This window comes from Stylophora pistillata, chromosome 8 (genome assembly GCF_964205215.1).
Source record: "Stylophora pistillata chromosome 8, jaStyPist1.2, whole genome shotgun sequence".
Taxonomy (NCBI): Eukaryota; Metazoa; Cnidaria; class Anthozoa; order Scleractinia; family Pocilloporidae; genus Stylophora; species Stylophora pistillata.
In genome coordinates, this window is record NC_142526.1 from 7,625,001 (window position 1) to 7,645,420 (window position 20,420).

The 20,420-nt window shown below is 38.2% G+C and overlaps 2 protein-coding genes across 2 annotated transcripts in view; both read left to right on the top strand.

Annotated features, from left to right (window-relative positions):
* The window catches only part of LOC111328584 (organic cation/carnitine transporter 2), an 11,142-nt gene extending 7,892 nt beyond the window's left edge, over window positions 1–3,250 (top strand). The window contains exons 7-9 of the mRNA XM_088730831.1: window positions 1–99; window positions 1,433–1,499; window positions 2,187–3,250. The exon at window positions 1–99 is cut by the window's left edge and continues 22 nt beyond it. Of these exons, the coding sequence (XP_088586957.1) occupies window positions 1–99; window positions 1,433–1,499; window positions 2,187–2,396 (376 nt within the window). The 3' untranslated portion in view covers window positions 2,397–3,250. The remainder of the gene's footprint in view (window positions 100–1,432; window positions 1,500–2,186) is intronic.
* Window positions 3,251–5,089: 1,839 nt separating this feature from the next.
* Window positions 5,090–20,359, top strand: LOC111328567 (uncharacterized). Its single transcript, XM_088729825.1, has 11 exons — window positions 5,090–5,246; window positions 8,645–8,707; window positions 9,664–9,793; window positions 12,314–12,368; window positions 13,027–13,074; window positions 15,310–15,490; window positions 15,892–16,175; window positions 16,806–16,841; window positions 17,402–17,464; window positions 17,817–17,942; window positions 18,392–20,359. The coding sequence occupies exons 1-11, from the start codon at window positions 5,204–5,206 to the stop codon at window positions 19,160–19,162; spliced, it is 1,800 nt and encodes a 599-aa protein (XP_088585951.1). The 5' UTR covers window positions 5,090–5,203; the 3' UTR covers window positions 19,163–20,359.
* The last annotated feature ends 61 nt before the right edge of the window (window positions 20,360–20,420 follow it).

Genomic DNA, 20,420 nt, shown 5'->3' on the forward strand with positions numbered 1-20,420 from the left:
CCTTATCGTTGTACTGTCCATGATCGGAAAGTTTACCATCTCCGCCGCTTACTATCAGATATACATACACACGGCTGAGCTGTATCCCACAGTCATAAGGTGAATAACTCAAACACACACACACACACACACACACACACACATGTATCAATAGACCTTGAGATATGTCGTCTACGTAAGTGATAGAGCTGTTCTCAATTGAGTTTCGTAAAACAAAAACCAACTAACAACACCGGCTAATCAAGAGTGAAGGTCGACTAACCTCGTTCAAAAGGCCTTATTCCGCCCCACCTCCAACTAAGGGAAAAGGCCCTACGAACGAGTTTGAAGGTCGACATCATCGTTTTGATTCTAATAGGTTACGAAGGTAGCGGCGAGTTTTCTGGACCACGACAGAGCGTTAGCGAAAACCAAAAGCAGTCATGGATTATCTTTGACAGTCGATTGAAAATTGTTCTGTATTGATGGCCTTTCGAACTTGAACAAAGTCACTTTTTTAGACCCCCATCTTGGAACAAGTTCATTTTAAGTTCTGTGTGAAAGAAACGACTTCAAAAAAGATGGCCCGTGTTTTTTTTTTTTCTTTGAACGAGAACTAACAATACAAACGTCTGGGAAAAGTTCAGTTAGTTTCTAGCCAGGTCTTAACTCTGTCCCTAATAACGAAAAGAAATTTTTTTTTTTTATGTGGCGTAATTTTGGCGAAGACGCTTGCTCTACCTCAGCCGAAAACTTGAGAAAGTGCGTAGCCATGATTTTTCACAAGGTAGTTCGCGGTTACAAATCTTACGTGTTCTTCATGGGGTGGCTCATGATACCGCTGCTCTGCCCTGCCCATTAGTAAGCTCGTTTTCAGGTGGCGAGGATTAGCCAAAGGAATAAGCACTGGCAGGGACCCATGATGGGCTCTTAGCACTGGGAAAGATTTGTGTTGTGCAGATTCTTCGGACTCGAGCTGTTTCGCCCTTCCCTCCCCACCCTCTTTCACCCTTCAGTCATCCTTCCATTAAGTTATGTCCCTGCAAGGGCGTAGCCGGGGGGGTCCTGGGGTGCCCGTGACCCCCCCCCTGGTCGGTCTTCTTTAGAGCAAACAACCAACAATATTAAGGTGGCGAAAACGCCATGACAATATCTTGGCCGTAAAAGCCATTGATATGGGCCTTCATGCCACGATAATACGACTGAGCCCGCTGATACACGCGGGAGAGCAGCGGTGTAAATGGTGAGTAGCCTCTGTGATCCCCCCCCCCCCCTTTGAAAAATCCTGGCTACGCCCCTGCCCTGTAGGCTTATGATGGGTAACACTTTCGTGGAACGGCGACTCAAATATCTATGTTTTCATCTGCTATCCACAAATGATAACTGTGTCGAGAAAGTGAATCGCAATGATTGGATGATATTTACCTATATTTGTTATTCATTTAATAAACAGAACAATCGGCGTGGGATTTGCATCACTGTGTGCGAGAATCGGTGGAATGGCGGCACCTTACATTGCGGTAAGGAGGCACCTCCTCGTTGATTAGATTCTTTACCAGGATATTTTTACTAAGGAAAGCATGCTCGAATTTTCCAAGCAATTCTAAGGAAGGAAAATATTTCCGCATAGCCTTAATAGGCAGCGAATTTTATTTGTGCTCTAAAACATTTGAACGGTAGAGGAATAATGAAAATATGGGAAATAGTTTTTCGCCAAGTTTCTTCCCGTTCCCAGCTTCGCTGCTCGAAGTTTCTAGGCGCGCAATTTCATTGATTAAGATTTTGGATAGGGTGTTTAAGTTTTCCATTTTTTCTCAGATTTAGATTTCTATCAAGCTTTCATCTTGAGTAAATTATTTCAAATCAAAATTCTCTGATAACGGAGACTTTCAAAACGATCGCCAGATGATTAACTCAGCCATCCCGGACAAGGCATGTAGATAGCCTATGGCTCCAAATACATTACAGCAATCATAAGAAAGGAAGGTGGATATCACAAGGGGCTAGTTAGAAGCCAAAGAATAAACGTGCAATTTCCGCGGGAAAACGCGCGTAACATATGATAGAGTCGAGGAAATTTTTTCCTTTTTTATCTGATTGGTTCGGTGAGAACGTGGCGCGAATTTTCTTAGCCATTCGCAGAGTGCAGTGAGACTTAGAACGTTCAGCTAGAAATTGCTCAATCATTCTTCATTTCTCATTTGCAGGACAGCACAGGATTCGAAGTGGCAGCGATCGTGTTTGGCGTGACGACATTTTCGGCTGGTGTCGTGACCATGATGTTACCGGAGACTCGTGGAAAGCCTCTTCCGGATTTTGTCGGAAAATCGAGTTCGAGTTCGAGTTCGGAGGAAGAGCTTGTCCGACTTGAAGAATCCGCAGAAGAATCACCGACTAGTTACACATCCACTGTTTAGAGTTGTAGGGTTGGGTTTTAAGATTGAGCGGTAGAGTCTGTGTAGAGGGGGAGGGAGGGGGGGGAAGGAGACAGTGGCGGAGGGACACTTTTTCAGTAAAGCCTTTATAAGCCAAGAAAAATATTATAAGCAAACTTTATAAGGGGCTGACCATTTAACTCTTGAGGGGGGTGGGGTGGGTGATTTTGAAAAAAAAATTCCTGCAAGCGCTTGTTGGAAGAAAAAAATTGCATGTAGCCCAAATGTAACAGAAAAAATGTAACAAAAACAACGGAAAAAATATCCTGCCCAGCAGATTGCTAGAAAAAAATTTCTTGATGACCAGAAATCACCCACCCCCCCCCCCTCAAAAGTTAAATGGTCGGCCCCTGAGTACTTTATATTGAGTAGTTAAATGCAATCCTGTCGTTGCAAGAACTTGGATGTCAGACAGAATTAAAAAAGAAAAAAAAAAAAAAAAAAAGCGCACATACGAGGGTGGAGTTCGGAACACTCCACCCCTTCTCCCTGGGCCCGCTGATTATTTTGTTTAGGGCTAGTTTTGGAGTAATTCGGATCCGTATTTGAACGAAAATAACGTCGAATCGATGGTTCTAACAAAGAAAATCAAAACAAAAACAAAAACAAAAGGAGAAGAAGAAGAGAAAAGAGTGTTGGAAACAGCTAATTCCAGAAATCTTTCATTTGGGCCTATTAATATCAATAATTTAAAAAAACCAATACTCGGGTGTTTTTCCGATGTTATTTGTTGTAAACATAACAAATTTTAACTGATGAAATTTCCGGGTGCTTATTTATTATGAGTCTTTTTAATCAAGGTTATCGCAAACAATAAAGGACTATATAGTGTCAAAGTGTCTGGAAAACAATAAATAACGGGGTCAAATCTAAATAGATTCAAAATCTAATAATCTGATAAGTATAAAAATGTCTAAAACTATACAGAAAAGCGAAAGGTGAATGGCAAGTCTAGAACCCTATGTACAAAGCTGCTAAGAAGCATTCAACAATGTCAATGGCTCCTTCGGCAGCTGCGATTTCAACGTAACATATAGTGTGTCTCACCATGTAATCGCTTGTAATGAATTTCCCGAGCTATCGCTAGAAGCCCTACTGTAAAACAAGAGGCCAACTGGTTACATTTCATTTTATGAAGCATGATGCTCCACTCTAATTGGTTGGTTTCTGACAGCTGTGATTAGCGCATTTAGATCGTCGTGCCAAGCAATATTGCTGTGGAAAAATCTTAGATCAATCAAATTTATGTGGGTTTATCAGCGAAGGTGCGCGAGATGTACAGAAGAGCCCGAAGGTAAACCCGCTTGTTTCACTCCCGTAGGCCACCATTATCCTTTGCGCGATCTCTGGTTACCAGAGTACTTGCAACGCAATCTGACTCTTCCGGCCAGCAGGTTAGGCACCGGGTGAAATTTTTTCTGAACTCGCAAATTAATTTGACATTTTTTTTGACATTTTTTTAGTCTCGTCACGCAACGCGTTTGTGGGGAGAAGCGTTGCGTGACGAGACTAAAAACGGCTGCGAGGGAGACTACCCTTAAGTAGACCATCAAGAAGTCTAAGAACCTAGGATTCCCATCCTAGCTTAATAAGTTTTTGCCCTACGTAAAATTTCTTGCAACGGAGCAAATTAATTAGCGCGAGTATCCAGCGTATGAAGGGCGTGCGTGACCTCATAACCGCGTGGTATATCAAGTTCATGCGTGTTGCCTACAGAATCAGTTTCTTTTAGTTTTAAAATTAAAATGACATTTCATATCCTGGATTGATTTCCTGGATTGATTTCACACCCGGCCTCTCTAAGCAACCTGCGGTTTTCGAAGCGTTCTGTAAACTCTAGCTGAAAAACTCCGACTATCATTTTCTGTTATGTTAAACCTTGAATAAACATTTGAAAAATCTTTGATCTTATTCAAATTTTTGTTTCCTGGTGGGCGTACAGAAAGGTAATACGTTTCGTAGTTAAGGTATGCATACGTAAATTCAGTCGCCCCTCTCCGAGTACCCCGCCTACACTACTCATGTAGACCCCACACTCCAAATTGCGCAAAAAGGCAATCATGAAATGAAAGCCAAATCATTTAAAACTATTTATAAACCTTTTATTCTAACCATCGCTTCTTTTTGAAGTTTTTTTTTTTTTTGTCTAGACTTTTTCATTTTTCACGGTCGTTGAATCGGAGAATTGATGTCCCAGTAGTGGGATGATCAGATTCTTTCGAACTTCCGGCCACTTCCAGTTAGATAGATGATCTATCGGTGATGTCTTTTGAAACACCAAATATTTCTTTCTGAATTCTTAAAATCTCTGAACTGCGAAAAATTTGAGTTCGATCTATGTAATTGAGAACTAAGTGTCTAATGTTCAGAAAAAAAAAAAAGAATTTTCTACACGGATTCACAGCCCCAGGCAGTAACGGTTTGAAGATTTTGCTAACTCAACAAAAGGCAGCAAATGATTTATGTCTCGTTTTTTAAGGAGGTGACATAAAATTAACCCGATTAAGCAGAAACTGAGGCAATTAAGGAGTGAATTGTGGTTTTTACTGATTCAATTTAGAGCGTTTATATGCGCAAATTTTAAGCACGCATTTCCGCTGTTTTCAAACAATGCTCCTAGAAAGAATATCTATGTTATTCTTGACCAATCAAAATTCGTCTTTTGTTTAACTACCAAGGTCCCGGATAACAACAGGAAACGGCCTCGGTAAAGAAAAACCTCAGATATTGGCCGAAGTATCCAAAATTTGATCCAATTTTTCCGCCAGTTACGGCTTCTTTGAAGAAACATGGCCGAGATAGACGAATCTAAGAGGCCCTCTGTGCGTCAAGGTAAGATATTGCATCAAAAATGTCAAAGATCGTACTAAAGTGAATCCCGTGAAATCGATGTGACGAGATTCAATGGTGATCGCTTGACTTCGGATTTGTGTATTCGTTTAATTTCATGCACGGGAAATAAGTGACAAATAGCAAAATTGCGGCGTATTTCATTCGAAATGTTTCAAAAGAAACGTGTAATTTTATATTCTAATAACCTGAGGCTGTGTTTGTAGTGATTTCAAACGTTTTTATCGAAGAAATATGGCAAATGCATGTTTAAATTTACTTTGTGTTATGTCCGTTCGAGGGTTGTCGACTCTGCTCAAATCGGCATGTTGCAAAGGGAAGGTTATCAGCTGAGGCTCTTTTTGTTGCTCATTGTAATCCACCTTGTCTGTGTATTGCACAGAATTTAACTTTCAAACCTAGGAGGTGTTGGGTGAATTAACTCACAGCTGTTTATCTGCCCATGTAAGCGGGGCGGTTACAGTTTTTACTTCGCAAAGTTTTAAAATTTTCCAAAAAAAAATTTATAGGGGCTCGGTACAACCGATCGTTTAATAGTACTTAAAAATAACTCGTATTTCGAAGCGTGTTAAGCCTACCAAGAAGACTTGTCAGGCCAAATGTTACTGATGGCGTTGAGTGAACGAAATTGTCAACACTGAAACTTAGTGCGCCATTTTGTCTCTCTTGTGATTATCATGCAAGCCAGAAGTCTCCGATGATCATTAAATACTAGCCGGGATTAATCACTATTGTTCCAAATTGTATCCTTAGATACAGTTAAGCGAAAGACATAGCAGATCGAAATACGGACAAGCTTGTAGAGGCGAATTTTGCAAGCAAACAAGCTTCGTCCGCATGTAGAATCAAGATGAGTTCGAAAATGGCTATCAATTCAAATTCGTCTCTAAATCTTGTAAACTTTAATTTACCTAAAAATATCATTTTTGGTATGTTGCCAGGCATTTAACAGTGTAACTGTATTTCAAGCCTTGACGCTGACCGCATGGGAAGCAAAATATTTCTTCTGCCGGCAAGGAATACTCCATGAGAAGTTTTTTGTCCTACATGTAAATATCTAAATTCATTTTGCTGAGATTTGAAAGTAAATGTCTTTGATACTCAGTTGAGGTTCATTACAGAAAGTAAACATCGATCTCGATTGAATAAACTAGATAATTGACATTTCCTTTTTCCATAAGCATTAACAAATATTTACGAGATAAAACTCTGCAATGGTGAATTGTGTAATAGAACATATACATCCTTTAAAAATCTGAAATTGAGATGTTGAAATTAGTACATTGAAATTGTAACTAAGGAAAAAAATATGTTTTAGTTTGAAGTGTTCAATTTTTTTTTATTTTTGGGTTTTAAGACAGTAATTGTGTGCAGTAGATAAAACTGCCTTTTACATACGAGATCATTTCAGGAAATTTAAGCAAATGCAATTTTGATTACAAATTTTGTGGCAAAATTTGATACCCAGCATGAGGTATCTTCCTTATTTTATTTAAAATCCAAACAGAAGGTTGTTTTTAATGTAACATGACAGTCAAGTCTTGCTCTTAAGATTTCAAAATCATGGAGTGATCTGAAACTCTTGTACTTTAATGAGTGCCAAGAGGACCCCTTGTACAGCTGTTTCTTAAAGATGCAGGAACAATTCTTTTTTATACACTTTCTCAGGTTTTGGTGATTGTTTCCACATTATCAAAAACACTGTCTTAATGAAAACAATGCATGATCGATAAAAACCCACAGGTTTTGTAGTATTAAGAATGCTCTATTGTTTGAAAACACAAAGCATCTCATTTGGAGTCTCTTTGTCTTGAACATCATTTGTTTTCAAATGTCCCTTATGACAAAAAAAAGTTTAATTTTAAATGCTGTCAGTAATTTCATTTTCAGAACAAAAATTGGCATTTCTGGTTTGCGATTGAAAAGGACGCATAGATAAATTTTTAATAGAGTCAGTTCCTACAGAGACTCTGAATGAAATTTTTTGACTAATTCATGGCTATGTTAATTGCATTTTAGTTGTTTTTTTGTTATTAAACAATTGCATCATGTATTTGAGGTAGTTGATAGTTGATAAGGGCAAACCCAAAATCAACTGTCATGCATGGAAATAAAGAGTGATAATCTGCGGTAAGCAGTTGACATACTTATGGACACTTTTTGTTTGTGATTCCTGTTTTTTTCGCATTCCCATAAGCAGACATTATCTCAAAGGCAAGCGGACACAGATGCTTTTGAGTGTGAAAATTGGATTTTTGTATAGGTTAAGGTCTTTCGTAAGTGGACACCATTGTATAGTGATTGACTCTTGGCAATAAAATTTGTCTTGAATTTGTAAATCAACAAAATTTATGACCTTTAACAGAGCAACAGAACAGTGAGGATCAGTTTTACCAAATCTCCATTGTCTGCAGGAAAGCAAACTGTGGGTTTGTTTGACATTAACAAGAGTCTAACATCATACTCTTCCAGAAGCGGGCATCCACTCTATTTTGTCCATGTAGTGTTAGAATAATTCAAACAGTACTATCAATGGATTCTTTTTCTAATTCTGAAGGGTTTCTCCTTATGAGAGAGTTGACTGCATCTTATTTACTATATCAATATTCTTGTCACTTCTCTGTTCCACATCGTTCTAAAAATTTTAGGGAAAATTTTACATACTGATCACTCCTGGGAGTCAAAGGATAAACATCAAGAAGGAGAAGGCTTATGAGGGAGGTGGCTTTTGAGGGAGGGGTGCTTATTAGAGCACCCGGTAGCTTGTTAGATTGGGGGGCTTATTAAAGAGGGGGAGCTTATCAAAGAGGGGGGCTTTTTAGAGAAGGGGCTTATTAGAGAGGGGAGCTTATCAGAGAGGGGGGGCTTTTTAGAGAGGGGGGCTTATTAGAGAGGGGGGCTTTTTAGAGAAGGGGCTTATTAGAGAAGGGGGCTTTTTAGAGAGGGGGGGCTTATTAGAGAGGGGAAGCTTATTAGAGAGGGGGCTTTTAGAGAGGGGGGCTTATTAGAGAGGGGAGTTTATCAGAGGGAGACTTTTTAGAGAGGAAGGCTTTTTAGACAGGGTACATATTAGAGAGGGGAGCTTATCAGAGAGGGGGACTGATTAGAGAGGGGAAGCTTATCAGAGAGGGGGCTTATTAGAGGGTGGGCTTGTCAGAGAGGAGGGCTTTTAGAGAGGGGGAGGTTATCAGAGAGGGGGGCTTATGAGAGAGGGTAGCTTATAAGGGATGGAAGGGCTTCTGATGGAGAGGGGGTTGAAGGATCATTTTAAACTTACTGAGGATCATGTATGTCTTGATCAAATTGATATCAATGAAATTATGTGATTTGTCTCATCAGAAAACTGATTGTATTTGATTTGCTTTGTATATGTTTTCCAGTGCGTCAGGAATTCATGGTACGGGAAGATGGAGCATTAGCTCAACGGCTACAGGATGAAGAATGTAAGTTTGCCATCCATTTCTATATTTTGCTCTTTTTCTGATTATTACATTTTCTCCTCTTTAGTGTTTGTATACCATGGATAACGATTGTATTCAGGTTTATTTTGACCATATAAAACCTAAATAAAAAAGAAAAGGTTCAAGAGAATAAGGGAATACTGCTTGTTATCAGTTGTTACAATCAGTGTCAAAATTATTTCAATGTATCAACAAAGTCGAAATGATAAATTGGCCACTGTTAAAATTATAAAAGCTGACATTTCGAGCGTTGGCCCTTCGTCGGAGCGAATGATGAAGGGCTAACGTTTGAAATGTCAGCTTTTATAATCATAACGGTGGCCAATTTACCATTTCAACTTTGTTGATAAATTGAAATTATTTCGTTACCCCCACCGACGCAGCCCCAAACAGTTTCTTTAGAAACTATCAGCCTTTATTCAGTGTCAAAATTAGTCGACACATCATATCAGAATAGTCCTATTGATGTGAAGAATACCAATCCTTGGTTCTCCTCCACTATAAATGATGAACAGCCCCTTCTCCACTCAGTGTTGGCTCAAAGGTCATGGAATCACAATACAACATTGTTCTGGGGGCAAGGGGGCAAATTGTTTTAGGGGAAGGGAAGGGGGCAAATAGATTAACTCAACAATTAAAGGTAAAAGAGATAAACTGAAGTAATAGGGGGTTGAAAAGATCAATGTGTTAACAATTTTGTTGCTGATTGTAACTTTCAAAAGCATTAATTTGCAGCCCTCGGAGTTTTATAATGCCACTCACAGTTTGTATGCACAACTAACAACAACTAAGAACGACTGGCATCTAATTTCTCAGTATGTCTATAATGTCATCCCTCAATCAAACCTTAAGCTCCCAACGATATTCAAGGTCTTTGTGGCAAACTGCTCTGTGTGTGCAGTGCTTGCAACTAATTTGTTCTTTTGTCGTTCATACAGTTGGCCATCACTATATAAGAAACCGAAGTGAACGGAAAACAGTACGAGAGGATGTCAAAGCAGCAAAGATAACTTACTTGGAAGAAGTCAAACAGGCTCAACTCCTTCCTTGTGAGGAATTCCAGCACATGTAAGGATTGTTTTAAAATATCGTTCGTATTGACTTAAAATTTTATAACTACTTGGAAGGAAATGAATTTTATTTAGTACTAATATTTTATTAATACCTCTTGCTAACTGAGTTTGAGGCCCATACTGTGAGTTATGGACCAAGTTCTTTCTGCCTGGACTTGTGCCCCAAGCCTGAAGCGAAAAAAAAAACAAGGTTCCATAACTTATGGTATGGCCTGAGAACATGAGTTTAGTAAGAGATATGTTATTAATATCTATACAGGGTTCAAATAGAGGATTTCAATTCAAACAAGCGTTTGATTTTAGCTGTCATGCATTTAGTATGATGCTCATGTGGTATGTTTTATCAATATTATGCCTCTTTGAAATTGTTTATTTGTGGAATTTGTGTAATAAGCAATACAAATAAAATGCACTGATAGTCTTTGGATCATTTACAGCCTTCTAGTGATGTCCTAGCTGTCACCCTGTCAGACAATATCAAATTGGGATACATAACGCTGTCATATTTACTCAAAGTCCAATATTAATTTTTCCTCCAGCAAGCAGTAACTGTTATCTGGGAGGCTCAGTTTCAAGTTCTGTTAAAATCTTAAAATTTTTAGGCTTTTTTTTCTGCAATTGTTAAAACTACCTTCCACCTGAGAGGATAAATTTTTTTGCTTGCTTGATTATATAATTACAAGAAACTGGTATTGATTTGGATAACTTCTCAGTCATTGTAGATATTGAACAGGAAATATTTTAAAATAATTTCATCCCTTGACCAAATTGGATAAGGAAATATTAGTTGTCTTTGATATAAAAATGTCTGGTATGTAATATGCATTAGGTTTGTGTTCCAAGGTAAATGTGAATCATTATTACTGGAATGTGTTCTATTCTATTCCCAATTTATTTCAACTGAAAGCATACGCTATAAATAGATACAGGATGGTGATCATTATAAAACTAGTGGATCAGATAAATATATTTTCTTTGCGGTGTTCATGATGAGTACATGTAAACCACTAACCATTCTGTGATGTTTGTAAGAAAAATCCTAGGGTAGGATAGACCAGTCATCAATTTCCATAAGTTTATCTCACTGGCTGTTGAAACTTAGCAGTAATGTACTGATACTGAAAAAAGCTTCTGGTTGGATCTTTCTTTATGATCAGTTTTATTTTACATGCATCAGCTTTATTGTACATTATTTTGAATAATGATTAAAGTGGAGTAACATGTCAGAACAATACATTTGGTGTTTATAATAACTAGTAAACCATCAAAGGTAAAGTGATGTCAATTGAAAGATGAATCATGACATAGGCGAAAACCGGTATTCACTGTCTTAAGCATATTTTCAGTTTGCCTTGATGGCTTTTTAATCTTAGCAGTTATAAGCTGAAACACAACCATTTCAGTAACTCCCAAGATCCAACTGTTGATTCTCCCCTCTGACTGCTACATATTTTGTAGTAGATTAGTTAAAGATAACAGCTACTTAATGATAAGTTTGAGTTATTGTTTATTAGAGAGAAGTTACATGTAAATCACATCTGGGAGTGAAATGGTTAAAAAGCCTTGAATTTTTATTTCAGTTTGGTCAATTTAAATTTAGTGCATCAGCTCTATGATCTCTTGCCATTCATTTCACATGTGAGATGAATGTATTGTGTTCGTGTTGCGTGAAGGATCGGTTCCCACTTAGACATTGTCTTTGAATTAGTGATACTTGCCAGAGGTAAAACTGATATTGGACTTCGTGTAAAAAAGGAATTAAAAGCATTTTGTAATAATTCCCTGTTACTGATACTGATATTATCTAACTGGCTGTGCCTGCTTTAAGGTGGCAAGACATTTCTAGATGGTTGTCAATGATGTACAGACTTTCAGTATATTTTTTGAATAATTGCTTATCATGCAAATGTGATAAATCAGCAAATTTTAAACACAAATTTTTTTTATAAAATATATTGCATGACCAGTAGACGATTGCATGACCTTAATGTAGGCAATATCATTATGATTAATTCATCGGAAGTAAAACAGAAATAATTTGAAGCCACGTTGTCTAAAGTCCGTTCAGCATGGCACAGTTATGCGGCAGTTATCAAAACGCTCACTTCTCAAGAGCAAGTGATTCAGAAATTCTGTTTTGTTTGGTGAGTAAACATCTTGCAACTGGTTGGGATGTTTTTGTAAAGATGTTTGTACTGTCTTTTGAATCTTACCATGTTTAATTCCTTTTAAACTGGGTGATTTTTATTTTTGTCTATTAGTATTCATCATCTTAAAGTGAAACAACAAGGGAAATGAATGTTACCTCACTTTTAAAGAATTTAAACAAAGGAAAAAAATTGAAACATGCTCAATGTAGCAAATGTTTTGGTTCACTTTAATAGTTAAAGGCAGCTCTGCTGTTCTCCCAAGGACTATTTTTGAATTGGAAAACTGCAGGATTGCATGACTCAAAAGAAATGATTAAAAATATAGATCACGTTTTGGGTAAATAATTCGGTTTTTCTTGCTTCAGGGCACATCCAGAAGAGTGGCTTGCCAGTGATCTACAACATAAACTACAAACTGAAGTGAGTATCTAAAAAAATGTATTTAGAATTGTTTCAACTTTTCCCCTCCTAGAATCAACTTTTCTTTCTGTAGATGGAGTTGAAATGAGCATTGAATCATTTTTTAATTTGGCACTACTTCAAAACATATCTGAATTTTTCCTAATTATTGTTCATGATGATATCAGTGAATTTATGATATCCTTGCTTTACTACATCTGAGAAACAACCAAATCCACAGCTACAACACAAGGCACACAAACCCCTGTAATCTAGCATTACATACAAGTATATAACAATTATTTTATTATTTGGCAGTTCTCCATTTTCTATGAAGGTCTGAGGATTTTCAATTCTCTTGATTATGACATAATATCTCTCATGTCTTTTTCCAACATTTACTAATTCTACTATGGACTAGCTACATGTATTAAAATGGCATGTCAGCGTTATTTACTATAATCATAATACTACTTGTGAGAAAACCTAAGCATACAAGCCATTCATTTTTTTTTTTTTTCACCTTTTATCTGTTTTTTTTTTTTCCTTTGCCAATTGCCATAAACTGTGGTATTTTCATATGTAATGGCAAATGAAATGATAAAATATAAAAGTTTTGGCATTAATCAGTTTTCATTTTCAATCTTAATTTAAGATAATGATACATCTTGTTCTTTAGGAAGTAAATTGTGAAAGGAAACGAAGAGATTCTGAACTGAAGGACGAGGTAAATGTGGCAAGGTTTTCTTTATGTTCATCTTATACTTACAAATAGTATTTATCTTTTTATATTCTTCTCAGGGAAAGGGGTTGATTTAAGTCAAGGTGGTTACAGGAAAAAACATTTTATGCGGCAAATAACTGTATTAAAGATGGCTCTGAAGCCATATGAAATTTTATGTTTTAATATCAGTAAGCTAGTGTCTTGATCTGCTATAGATTTCAAGATTTTGTTCTACTTCTGTTTTCTCTCAATTTATGGTACAGATTTCTTGCTTTGCTCAACAAATGGTCACTGAATTCCTATGAAATCTGTGGAAATTGAGACTAAATATAAATTATGTTCTGTGGAGCTCCTAACATGTCACATCCTGGAACCATTTCATTTTCAGAGTGACCGGTAATAAGTCATTTTTATGCATTGTCAGATGGTGGGAAGGATGAAAATGTCTTCTTTTTGTTATTTAACAAACAAATTACATGTTGTAGAGCGTCTGTTCAGTAATACATGTAGATCACAGCTGACATCGAAATGTGGTAAGAGCAAAAGTGGCATCTGAGGTACAGAGTGTGTCACTGCTGTTCATGACCCTTAAACTCCCAGAGGTGATTAATATATCTTATTAATCAAGGGCAAGGGCTGTACTGGGAGAATATCGGCCTGAGGTCTTGACAGTATGGACCTCGCTGCACTCGGTCCATACAAAAAAGACTGAGGGCCGATATTCTTCCAGTACGGTCGCGAGCAAGCTTGGTTAATAAGAGATTTATTATATGACTGAAGTTCGAAGGGACACAAGTGCAGTATCATTCAGGACCATTCGGGACAATGCCCGGTCCAATACTGAGAGAATATTGACCGGCAATAGAGCATTTTGATTGGTTGATTTTAGTTATTGGCCCTCTGACTGCCTGAGTCGTGTAATAAATATGTTTATTCTCCCTTAAATATCCATACATGATCCAGCAAACAGTTAGTGAGATTACTCAAACATAGCAGGTAGAAGTTGTTACCTTGATTGAAGACCAAATTCTCGTAGCCAATTCATAAGGAAATGTGTCGCCACTAGAGGGGGAGAATGAACAATCAGATCTTGGTAGCTCAAGGGTTAACACATCTTAGCATTTATTACTGAACAGACACAGGGCAATGTAGAAATTATCTACTTGTTTTGTTTTTGTAATGATAAAAAAGTAAAATATTGTTTATCATTGTGATGTTATCAATGTCCACCAGTAGATCACTGGTATGAACTGATCAAATGGTGTTTATAATTCAGCTTTTCATGTAATCTTTGATTTAAAACCAAATTCTCAAATCTCATATTGATGAGAAGTATGGTAGATAGAAAGAGAAATGATGTTCCTATCATGTGAATGAATTGGGTAATTGTAACTCTTGTATGCATAAGTGTCTGCACTGTGAGGTGTAATGTTACTAACTGTCCGGAAAAGTATTCAGATTACAGCTCATAAAGCAATTTGCGCTTGTGTGCTGAAAAAATCTAAGACTGGGTTGTTTGGTTTTATCAAGTAAGTTGAGATTGTAAATAGTCCTTTTTACAGTTGTGGGCTTGGTGGCCAAGCCTTTGAACAGGAGTGAGGCTTAGGGTGACCTTGTTATGATAGAGATGTTGCTGCTTTTCAAATGCAAATTACTTTGTTATCATGCTAACTAGATACAGGTCTCTATCACAACAGGGTCACCCTTAGCCTCACTCCTGTTCAAAGGCTTGGCCACCAAGCCCATAACTGTAAAAGGGACTATTGACCACCGTAAAGAGTTAAAAAGCTGACGTTTCGAGTGTTAGTCCATCGTCATTCGCTCTGAAGAAGGGCTAACGCTCGAAACGTTGGCTTTTTAACTCTTAACTGTGGCCAGTTTACATTATCAATTCAGTTGATCAAACCAAATTACCTTGTTACCCCAACAACGCAGCACCACAGTTTCATTAGAAACTTACCCCCTTTATTCTTAAGACTGAGTTGGTTTTACGTGGCCACGTCTTGTGATTGGTTCAAAATTAGCTCGCGCCACTTTCTCAACCAATCAGATGCAAAACTAAGACTAAGTGCAATTTGGTCCTTCGCATTTTCCCGCGTTCCGGGCAGTTCGCGTTTATTCCCTTGAGGTTTTTCCTCTCTTCTGATTGGCTGTTGATGTTACTGTGGTTTTGGTATTACAGTACTGTATCGAAAAGTGCTCTAAATTCTTAAAATGTGTGATATATTTTTTTGCTAGGAGATTGCGAGAAAACTGCAAGAAAAAGAAGCTATGAAACTTGAACGTGCAAGGCAGAGAAGAGCAGAAAGACAACTTAGGGAGGAGAGGGAGAGTAAAATTCTCCAGGAGGCTCTATCAGGGTTGCAAGATCACAATGATAATCAAGTGAATCACCGGCAACATGCTGAAACTCAAAGAGGTTTGATTGTTTACAATTTATGATTTCAGTCCTCTTGAGATATGATATGTGATGCCGTGGGAGTTACACAATATAACGGAACCCTTTCCTCGGGGAAACGTTACTGTTGATTGAAAGCTGCACGTGGATGCAAAATGACCATTAAATGCCGCTATGTAAGAGCGTTGCACCCAATCAGAATTCTTATCGGTTCCATGCAACAATTACCTTTGGTCTTAGTCTTGCATTTGATTGGTTAAAAAATTTTCGCAGGCTTTCTTGACCAATCACAGGACTTAATGAAGTAGAAGCATCGCAGTCCCCCATTACTTCAAACGCTCAATTAAAAAATTTTCCTAACTCCACATTAAAAAAAAAAAAAAACGTTTTTGTTTTTGATGATTGAACTTATTTCCTTGCAGCACCTGTCCCGGTAGGATCAAGGAATGGTCGATCTTCTCCAGATACAGAGGAAACCAAGTCGCGTCGCCATGTCAAAGGAGAGATTAGCAGTGTTAGGGGGCCTGAGAAGAGATTCAGTATGGGAGAGGGAGCTGTAGTGCAACTGCCGCCCAGTGAAGGGGGGAGATTAGAATGTGATAGGATTATCCTAGCTGATGGAACAGCTATTGACCTGTTTGATGACAATGAAGACAAAGGTGCCCGGGAGCAGGCGCATAAGAGATCGCGAGAGAGACAAGATGAGGTAAGAATACTGTGTAGCATGGATTTTTTTTTTTTTTTTTTTTTTTCAATGATAAACTAGTGAGCATTGTTATACCATAGTTAGTAGAGGGGAAGTATGGTTATACGAACTCAAATAGTAAAAACTTGTTTTATTCCTCCACGCGTTTCGTCGGACAATAGAAGACTTCATTAGAGGAGTTTTTACAAGTAGGGTAGATAAGGTAGCATCTATACACATCGATGTCTATTTAAACCATATCTTTTCAGTCCTTGATCTGTGACCTCGAAGAGCATCTCTTACGCGTACATGTAACGTTCGAAAAATGTCACGTATGCACAACACCTTAGACACACCTTGCGAATACTTTCCGCTTCGCTGCACATTAAACGTAAAGGTCGAAAACAGATATCGATGAATAAGCAAAATGCTGTTCATTGTGACGTCATCTATGCGTCTGTCGTCCAAAAGATCACGATGACTTTCGTTCAGGTTGTCGAAACGTCAGTCACCACCACCGAAAACATTTCTTCTCATGACTACACTCACTAGGACGATCAGACTACGATGTTATATATTAACTAAGAGTAGATTGATGTATTATTTTAATTTACAACTTTGGATTTTTTTTTTTTTTTTTTTATTGTGTAGGAATATGCAAGAAAGTTACAGGAGCAAGAAAATAAGGTATGCTTTTATACTATGTTTCTTGTACTTTCGTGTAGGTCATCTATCTTTTAACTTAAAAATTCTAACTATATCGACATTAAGTATATACCAAACGTGAATAATGCTTGTCCCGCGCACAGATTGGCTATTTCGGAAATGATTTGTAAGCACCATTCACCTTTAAGTAGCTGTGGAGACAAAATTGCACGTCAAGAGTTTAATTTCCGGTCATTTTTTGGGATTATGAAAGGAAATAAATCAATTTTCGGTTTCTGTGTGGAGCAGACTAAAACAATCATTCACCATGGGGTCGGTGAAAGTGGTGAATGTTTACTCCGCTAATTTACGGCTCGGTAAATATCCACCATTGTTCACCTCCACTTTGGTGAATAATTGTTAACGATTGGAAGGGTAGTCTTGGGAATGTTTTTTAATCATCCGCATATCCGTCTCTAAATATTTGATTCTGTCCACAATTGAAATTTTTTCAATATTTATGGGCCTCGATGATGTTGAATATAAATTTGGATCTCGAAGTACTCTACAGTTAGAGCTAACAACAGTTAATTCCATGTCAGTTATTAGAACAAGACCGTCATGCGGAACACGACAGGAAGCTAGCACTGGAATATCAAGACAGGGTATGCGTCAGTTAATCATTTACTTGAGAGTATTGAAGACGTGGTCAAGATGTATCAGCTTACGGTGTTTGTCGCTTGAGCTTCGTAAAACAAAAACCATGATAAACACAACAGCCAATCAGAGCAAAGAGAATATCCAAAAGGACCAATGAGATTGCAAAGTTAGCTTGTTACTGGCAAGGCGCGTCAAGCGTGGGAAAATGCAAGTGGACTTAATGGCGATTGGTTCTAGTTTTGCATCTGATTGGTTGAGGGGTGGCGCGTGTTTTCTAGCTGTCTTAATTGAGAGCAGTTTTATACGGTTCTTCGTGTTATCTTTTAACTCTCTTCTATGTGTCTTTCGCATTTAAAGGAATTTGCTAAAGAGCTTCAGAGAAGAGAATATATTAGATTACAAAAGCTGAAGAGAGAGAGACAATTGCAGAGAGCACAGACAGTTCCTGCAGAAAGCTCGTCTGGAAGTACAGGAGAACTGCAGGTGAGTTGTTCGCCATTCGGAATGAAGGTGCAAGTTCATTGAATGTTCATTGACTGTTCCCTAACAATGTATCCGACAAGGACATGCTCGCTGTTGCGCAAGAGGATTTAACGAAAAAAAAAAAACAAGAGGTAGAGGCTAAATTTGCTGGTATAGACCGAAGGGAAGATCACTTCCCCACCCCCTCTCTTAAGGTAAAATTTAAGGGGCTTTAATCGAATTGCTGTATTTCAATATGATTCAAGGCGAGTCACGAAAACTGGGTCGAGTTCTTGATGTTCGCCTCAATCACAATTCCCACATGTACTCACTGCAGAGAGAGGAATCTCCCATTTTTTTGCGCAGAAATATTGAGAAGGCTACTTTTCGATCATTTTGTCTTGTATTTTTCTCTTTTTTTTTTCATTTGCGTAGTCGTTCACATATTTCTTGGGTCCTTCCTCTTTCAGTCGCATCAGAGGCTTCCTTCATACGAGGAAGCAACACACAGAAACAGAATGCCCGATCTACTGCAAGATGAACCAACCTTCAAACCAGAACACGATGCTCAAAGAGACAACAACTTACATCGCCAATACAGCTGCCCAGAGAGGCCAGCTACATCGCAATACAACGGTTCATTTGAACGAGACATAAATGGTGCAAAAAGATTGTCCCGAACCAGTTCTAATTCTCCGCCGAGCACGTCACTTGATAGAGATGCGCTCCGCCAACAAGAATACAGATCGTCCGATTCTCCAAACTCATCGCAGCAGTCTTCGCTCGAAAGATCGGCAGAGTTTGTTAGGCAAACTTCCCAAACGTCATCAACAAGTTCATCTTCTCAATTTCAGGCTCTCACGTCTCCGACATCACAGGTCACCCATGAAGAGATCTGGGAACGACTCTATGAGGAAGATGACCAGATTCCGTACGGTTCACGCGACCGCAGAGTCCTGGAGCGGAGGGTAACTGTGGCTAGTTCCGAGCCTTCTAATCATATCAACACGGAGTTAATCAACAACGGCAGTATTCCCAACGGAAATGAATGCAACATTGCAGAATTTATAGACCCCACTTTTGGCCGTAAGTCACAAAATGGTAGTGCAGAAGAAGACCCTACACCCTTCCCGACGGGAGTTGAGTCGAAAGCTAAACCAGTGCCGCTGATACAGCCGCACCGCAGGCGCAGCTCAGATAAAAAGAAAAGAGAGAAGGAAAAAGAATGCAAACAGCAGTGAGAATCGGATGATAAAGCGGGTGTTGAAGAACTGTTCCTTTTCATAATATATAGTGAATGGTGTGAGAGTTGTAAGCTTCGCCAAAGTCACTAGTATTTTAAAAAGAATTGAAAGCTGTTGGCAGTAAAACATTGTTAACCTAATACCATAACATAACCCGGCGACGTGTCATCTCCGAGAACTGACAATCGTGTTCATGGGTCTTTTCCACGCTAATTGTAAAGGAAAGCTAAGGGCACGGCAAAGTCCGTTTCACTAGTAAAAAAAAAATTGAGAAAATTATAGAAAACAGATAAATTTTAACGCGCCGCGTGTAACTCTGGGAATGAGGCGCACGAAAAATACCGCACTGCTGCTTTGTTCTCAGAACTCCGCGCGGCGCGCTACGTCAATTTTTTACTCTCTGATATTCTTTGACTTGCGCGACAAACTTCGCAGAAAACAAGGGAGTGCTTTTAGTCTAAGGGCACAAAAGCTCGAGACCAAACTTACCTCGTAGTGCTTATGTAGGAAAATGGTACTTTTAGAGTGCTCTCGCCTGTTTGTGCCCTCATTTTGCTGGACAATAGAATTGTAACTAGGGCAGCACAACGACGAAGATATTTGTAAAAGAATGTTGAGCCAAAATTATGATTTTTTTAAAACTAAAAAAATGAAAGATAAACACCTCAATTTAAGTAAGTTGGAAGTAATTTAGCTCTCTTTTTAAGTGATATTTTTGCCTTTTTGTGTACTTTCTAATCGACGTAACTGTTTCGTTCTTTGTAAGTTATTCCATCGATTTAAGTAGTAAATGGTATCATCTAGCATTGAAGAATCACGTTCTTTTTACCTCATTAAAACTATCACCTCTTAGTTGGCGAGAAAAAGTTTTCTTTCAGGATATTTTGACGCCGACTTGCGGCGTTTTTAAGACTTTATATCAAGCAGTTTTAAGAATACATTTTATTTTTCAGATTGTCCAAAAATGAAGAGATAAGTGCAAACTATCGTATGATGTACAGATTTTAAATGCGTAATGATAGGGTACAAGAAAGTTTTCCACAGAAATTCAGAGAAGCACGTTTTAGAGCTTTATTTAAATGTTGTGGCTCGCAGCCATGAGTCGTGCACCATCATGCCACAAGTTAGAGATGGAACTATTGTTTTTAGAGAAGTATGCTGAGTGCCAAAAGAAATAAAACTTTCTCAAACGTAGTATGTCTGTGTGAATGTTCTAGGATGCTTATGTGTAGAAGCACGAATTCCTGTAATATAC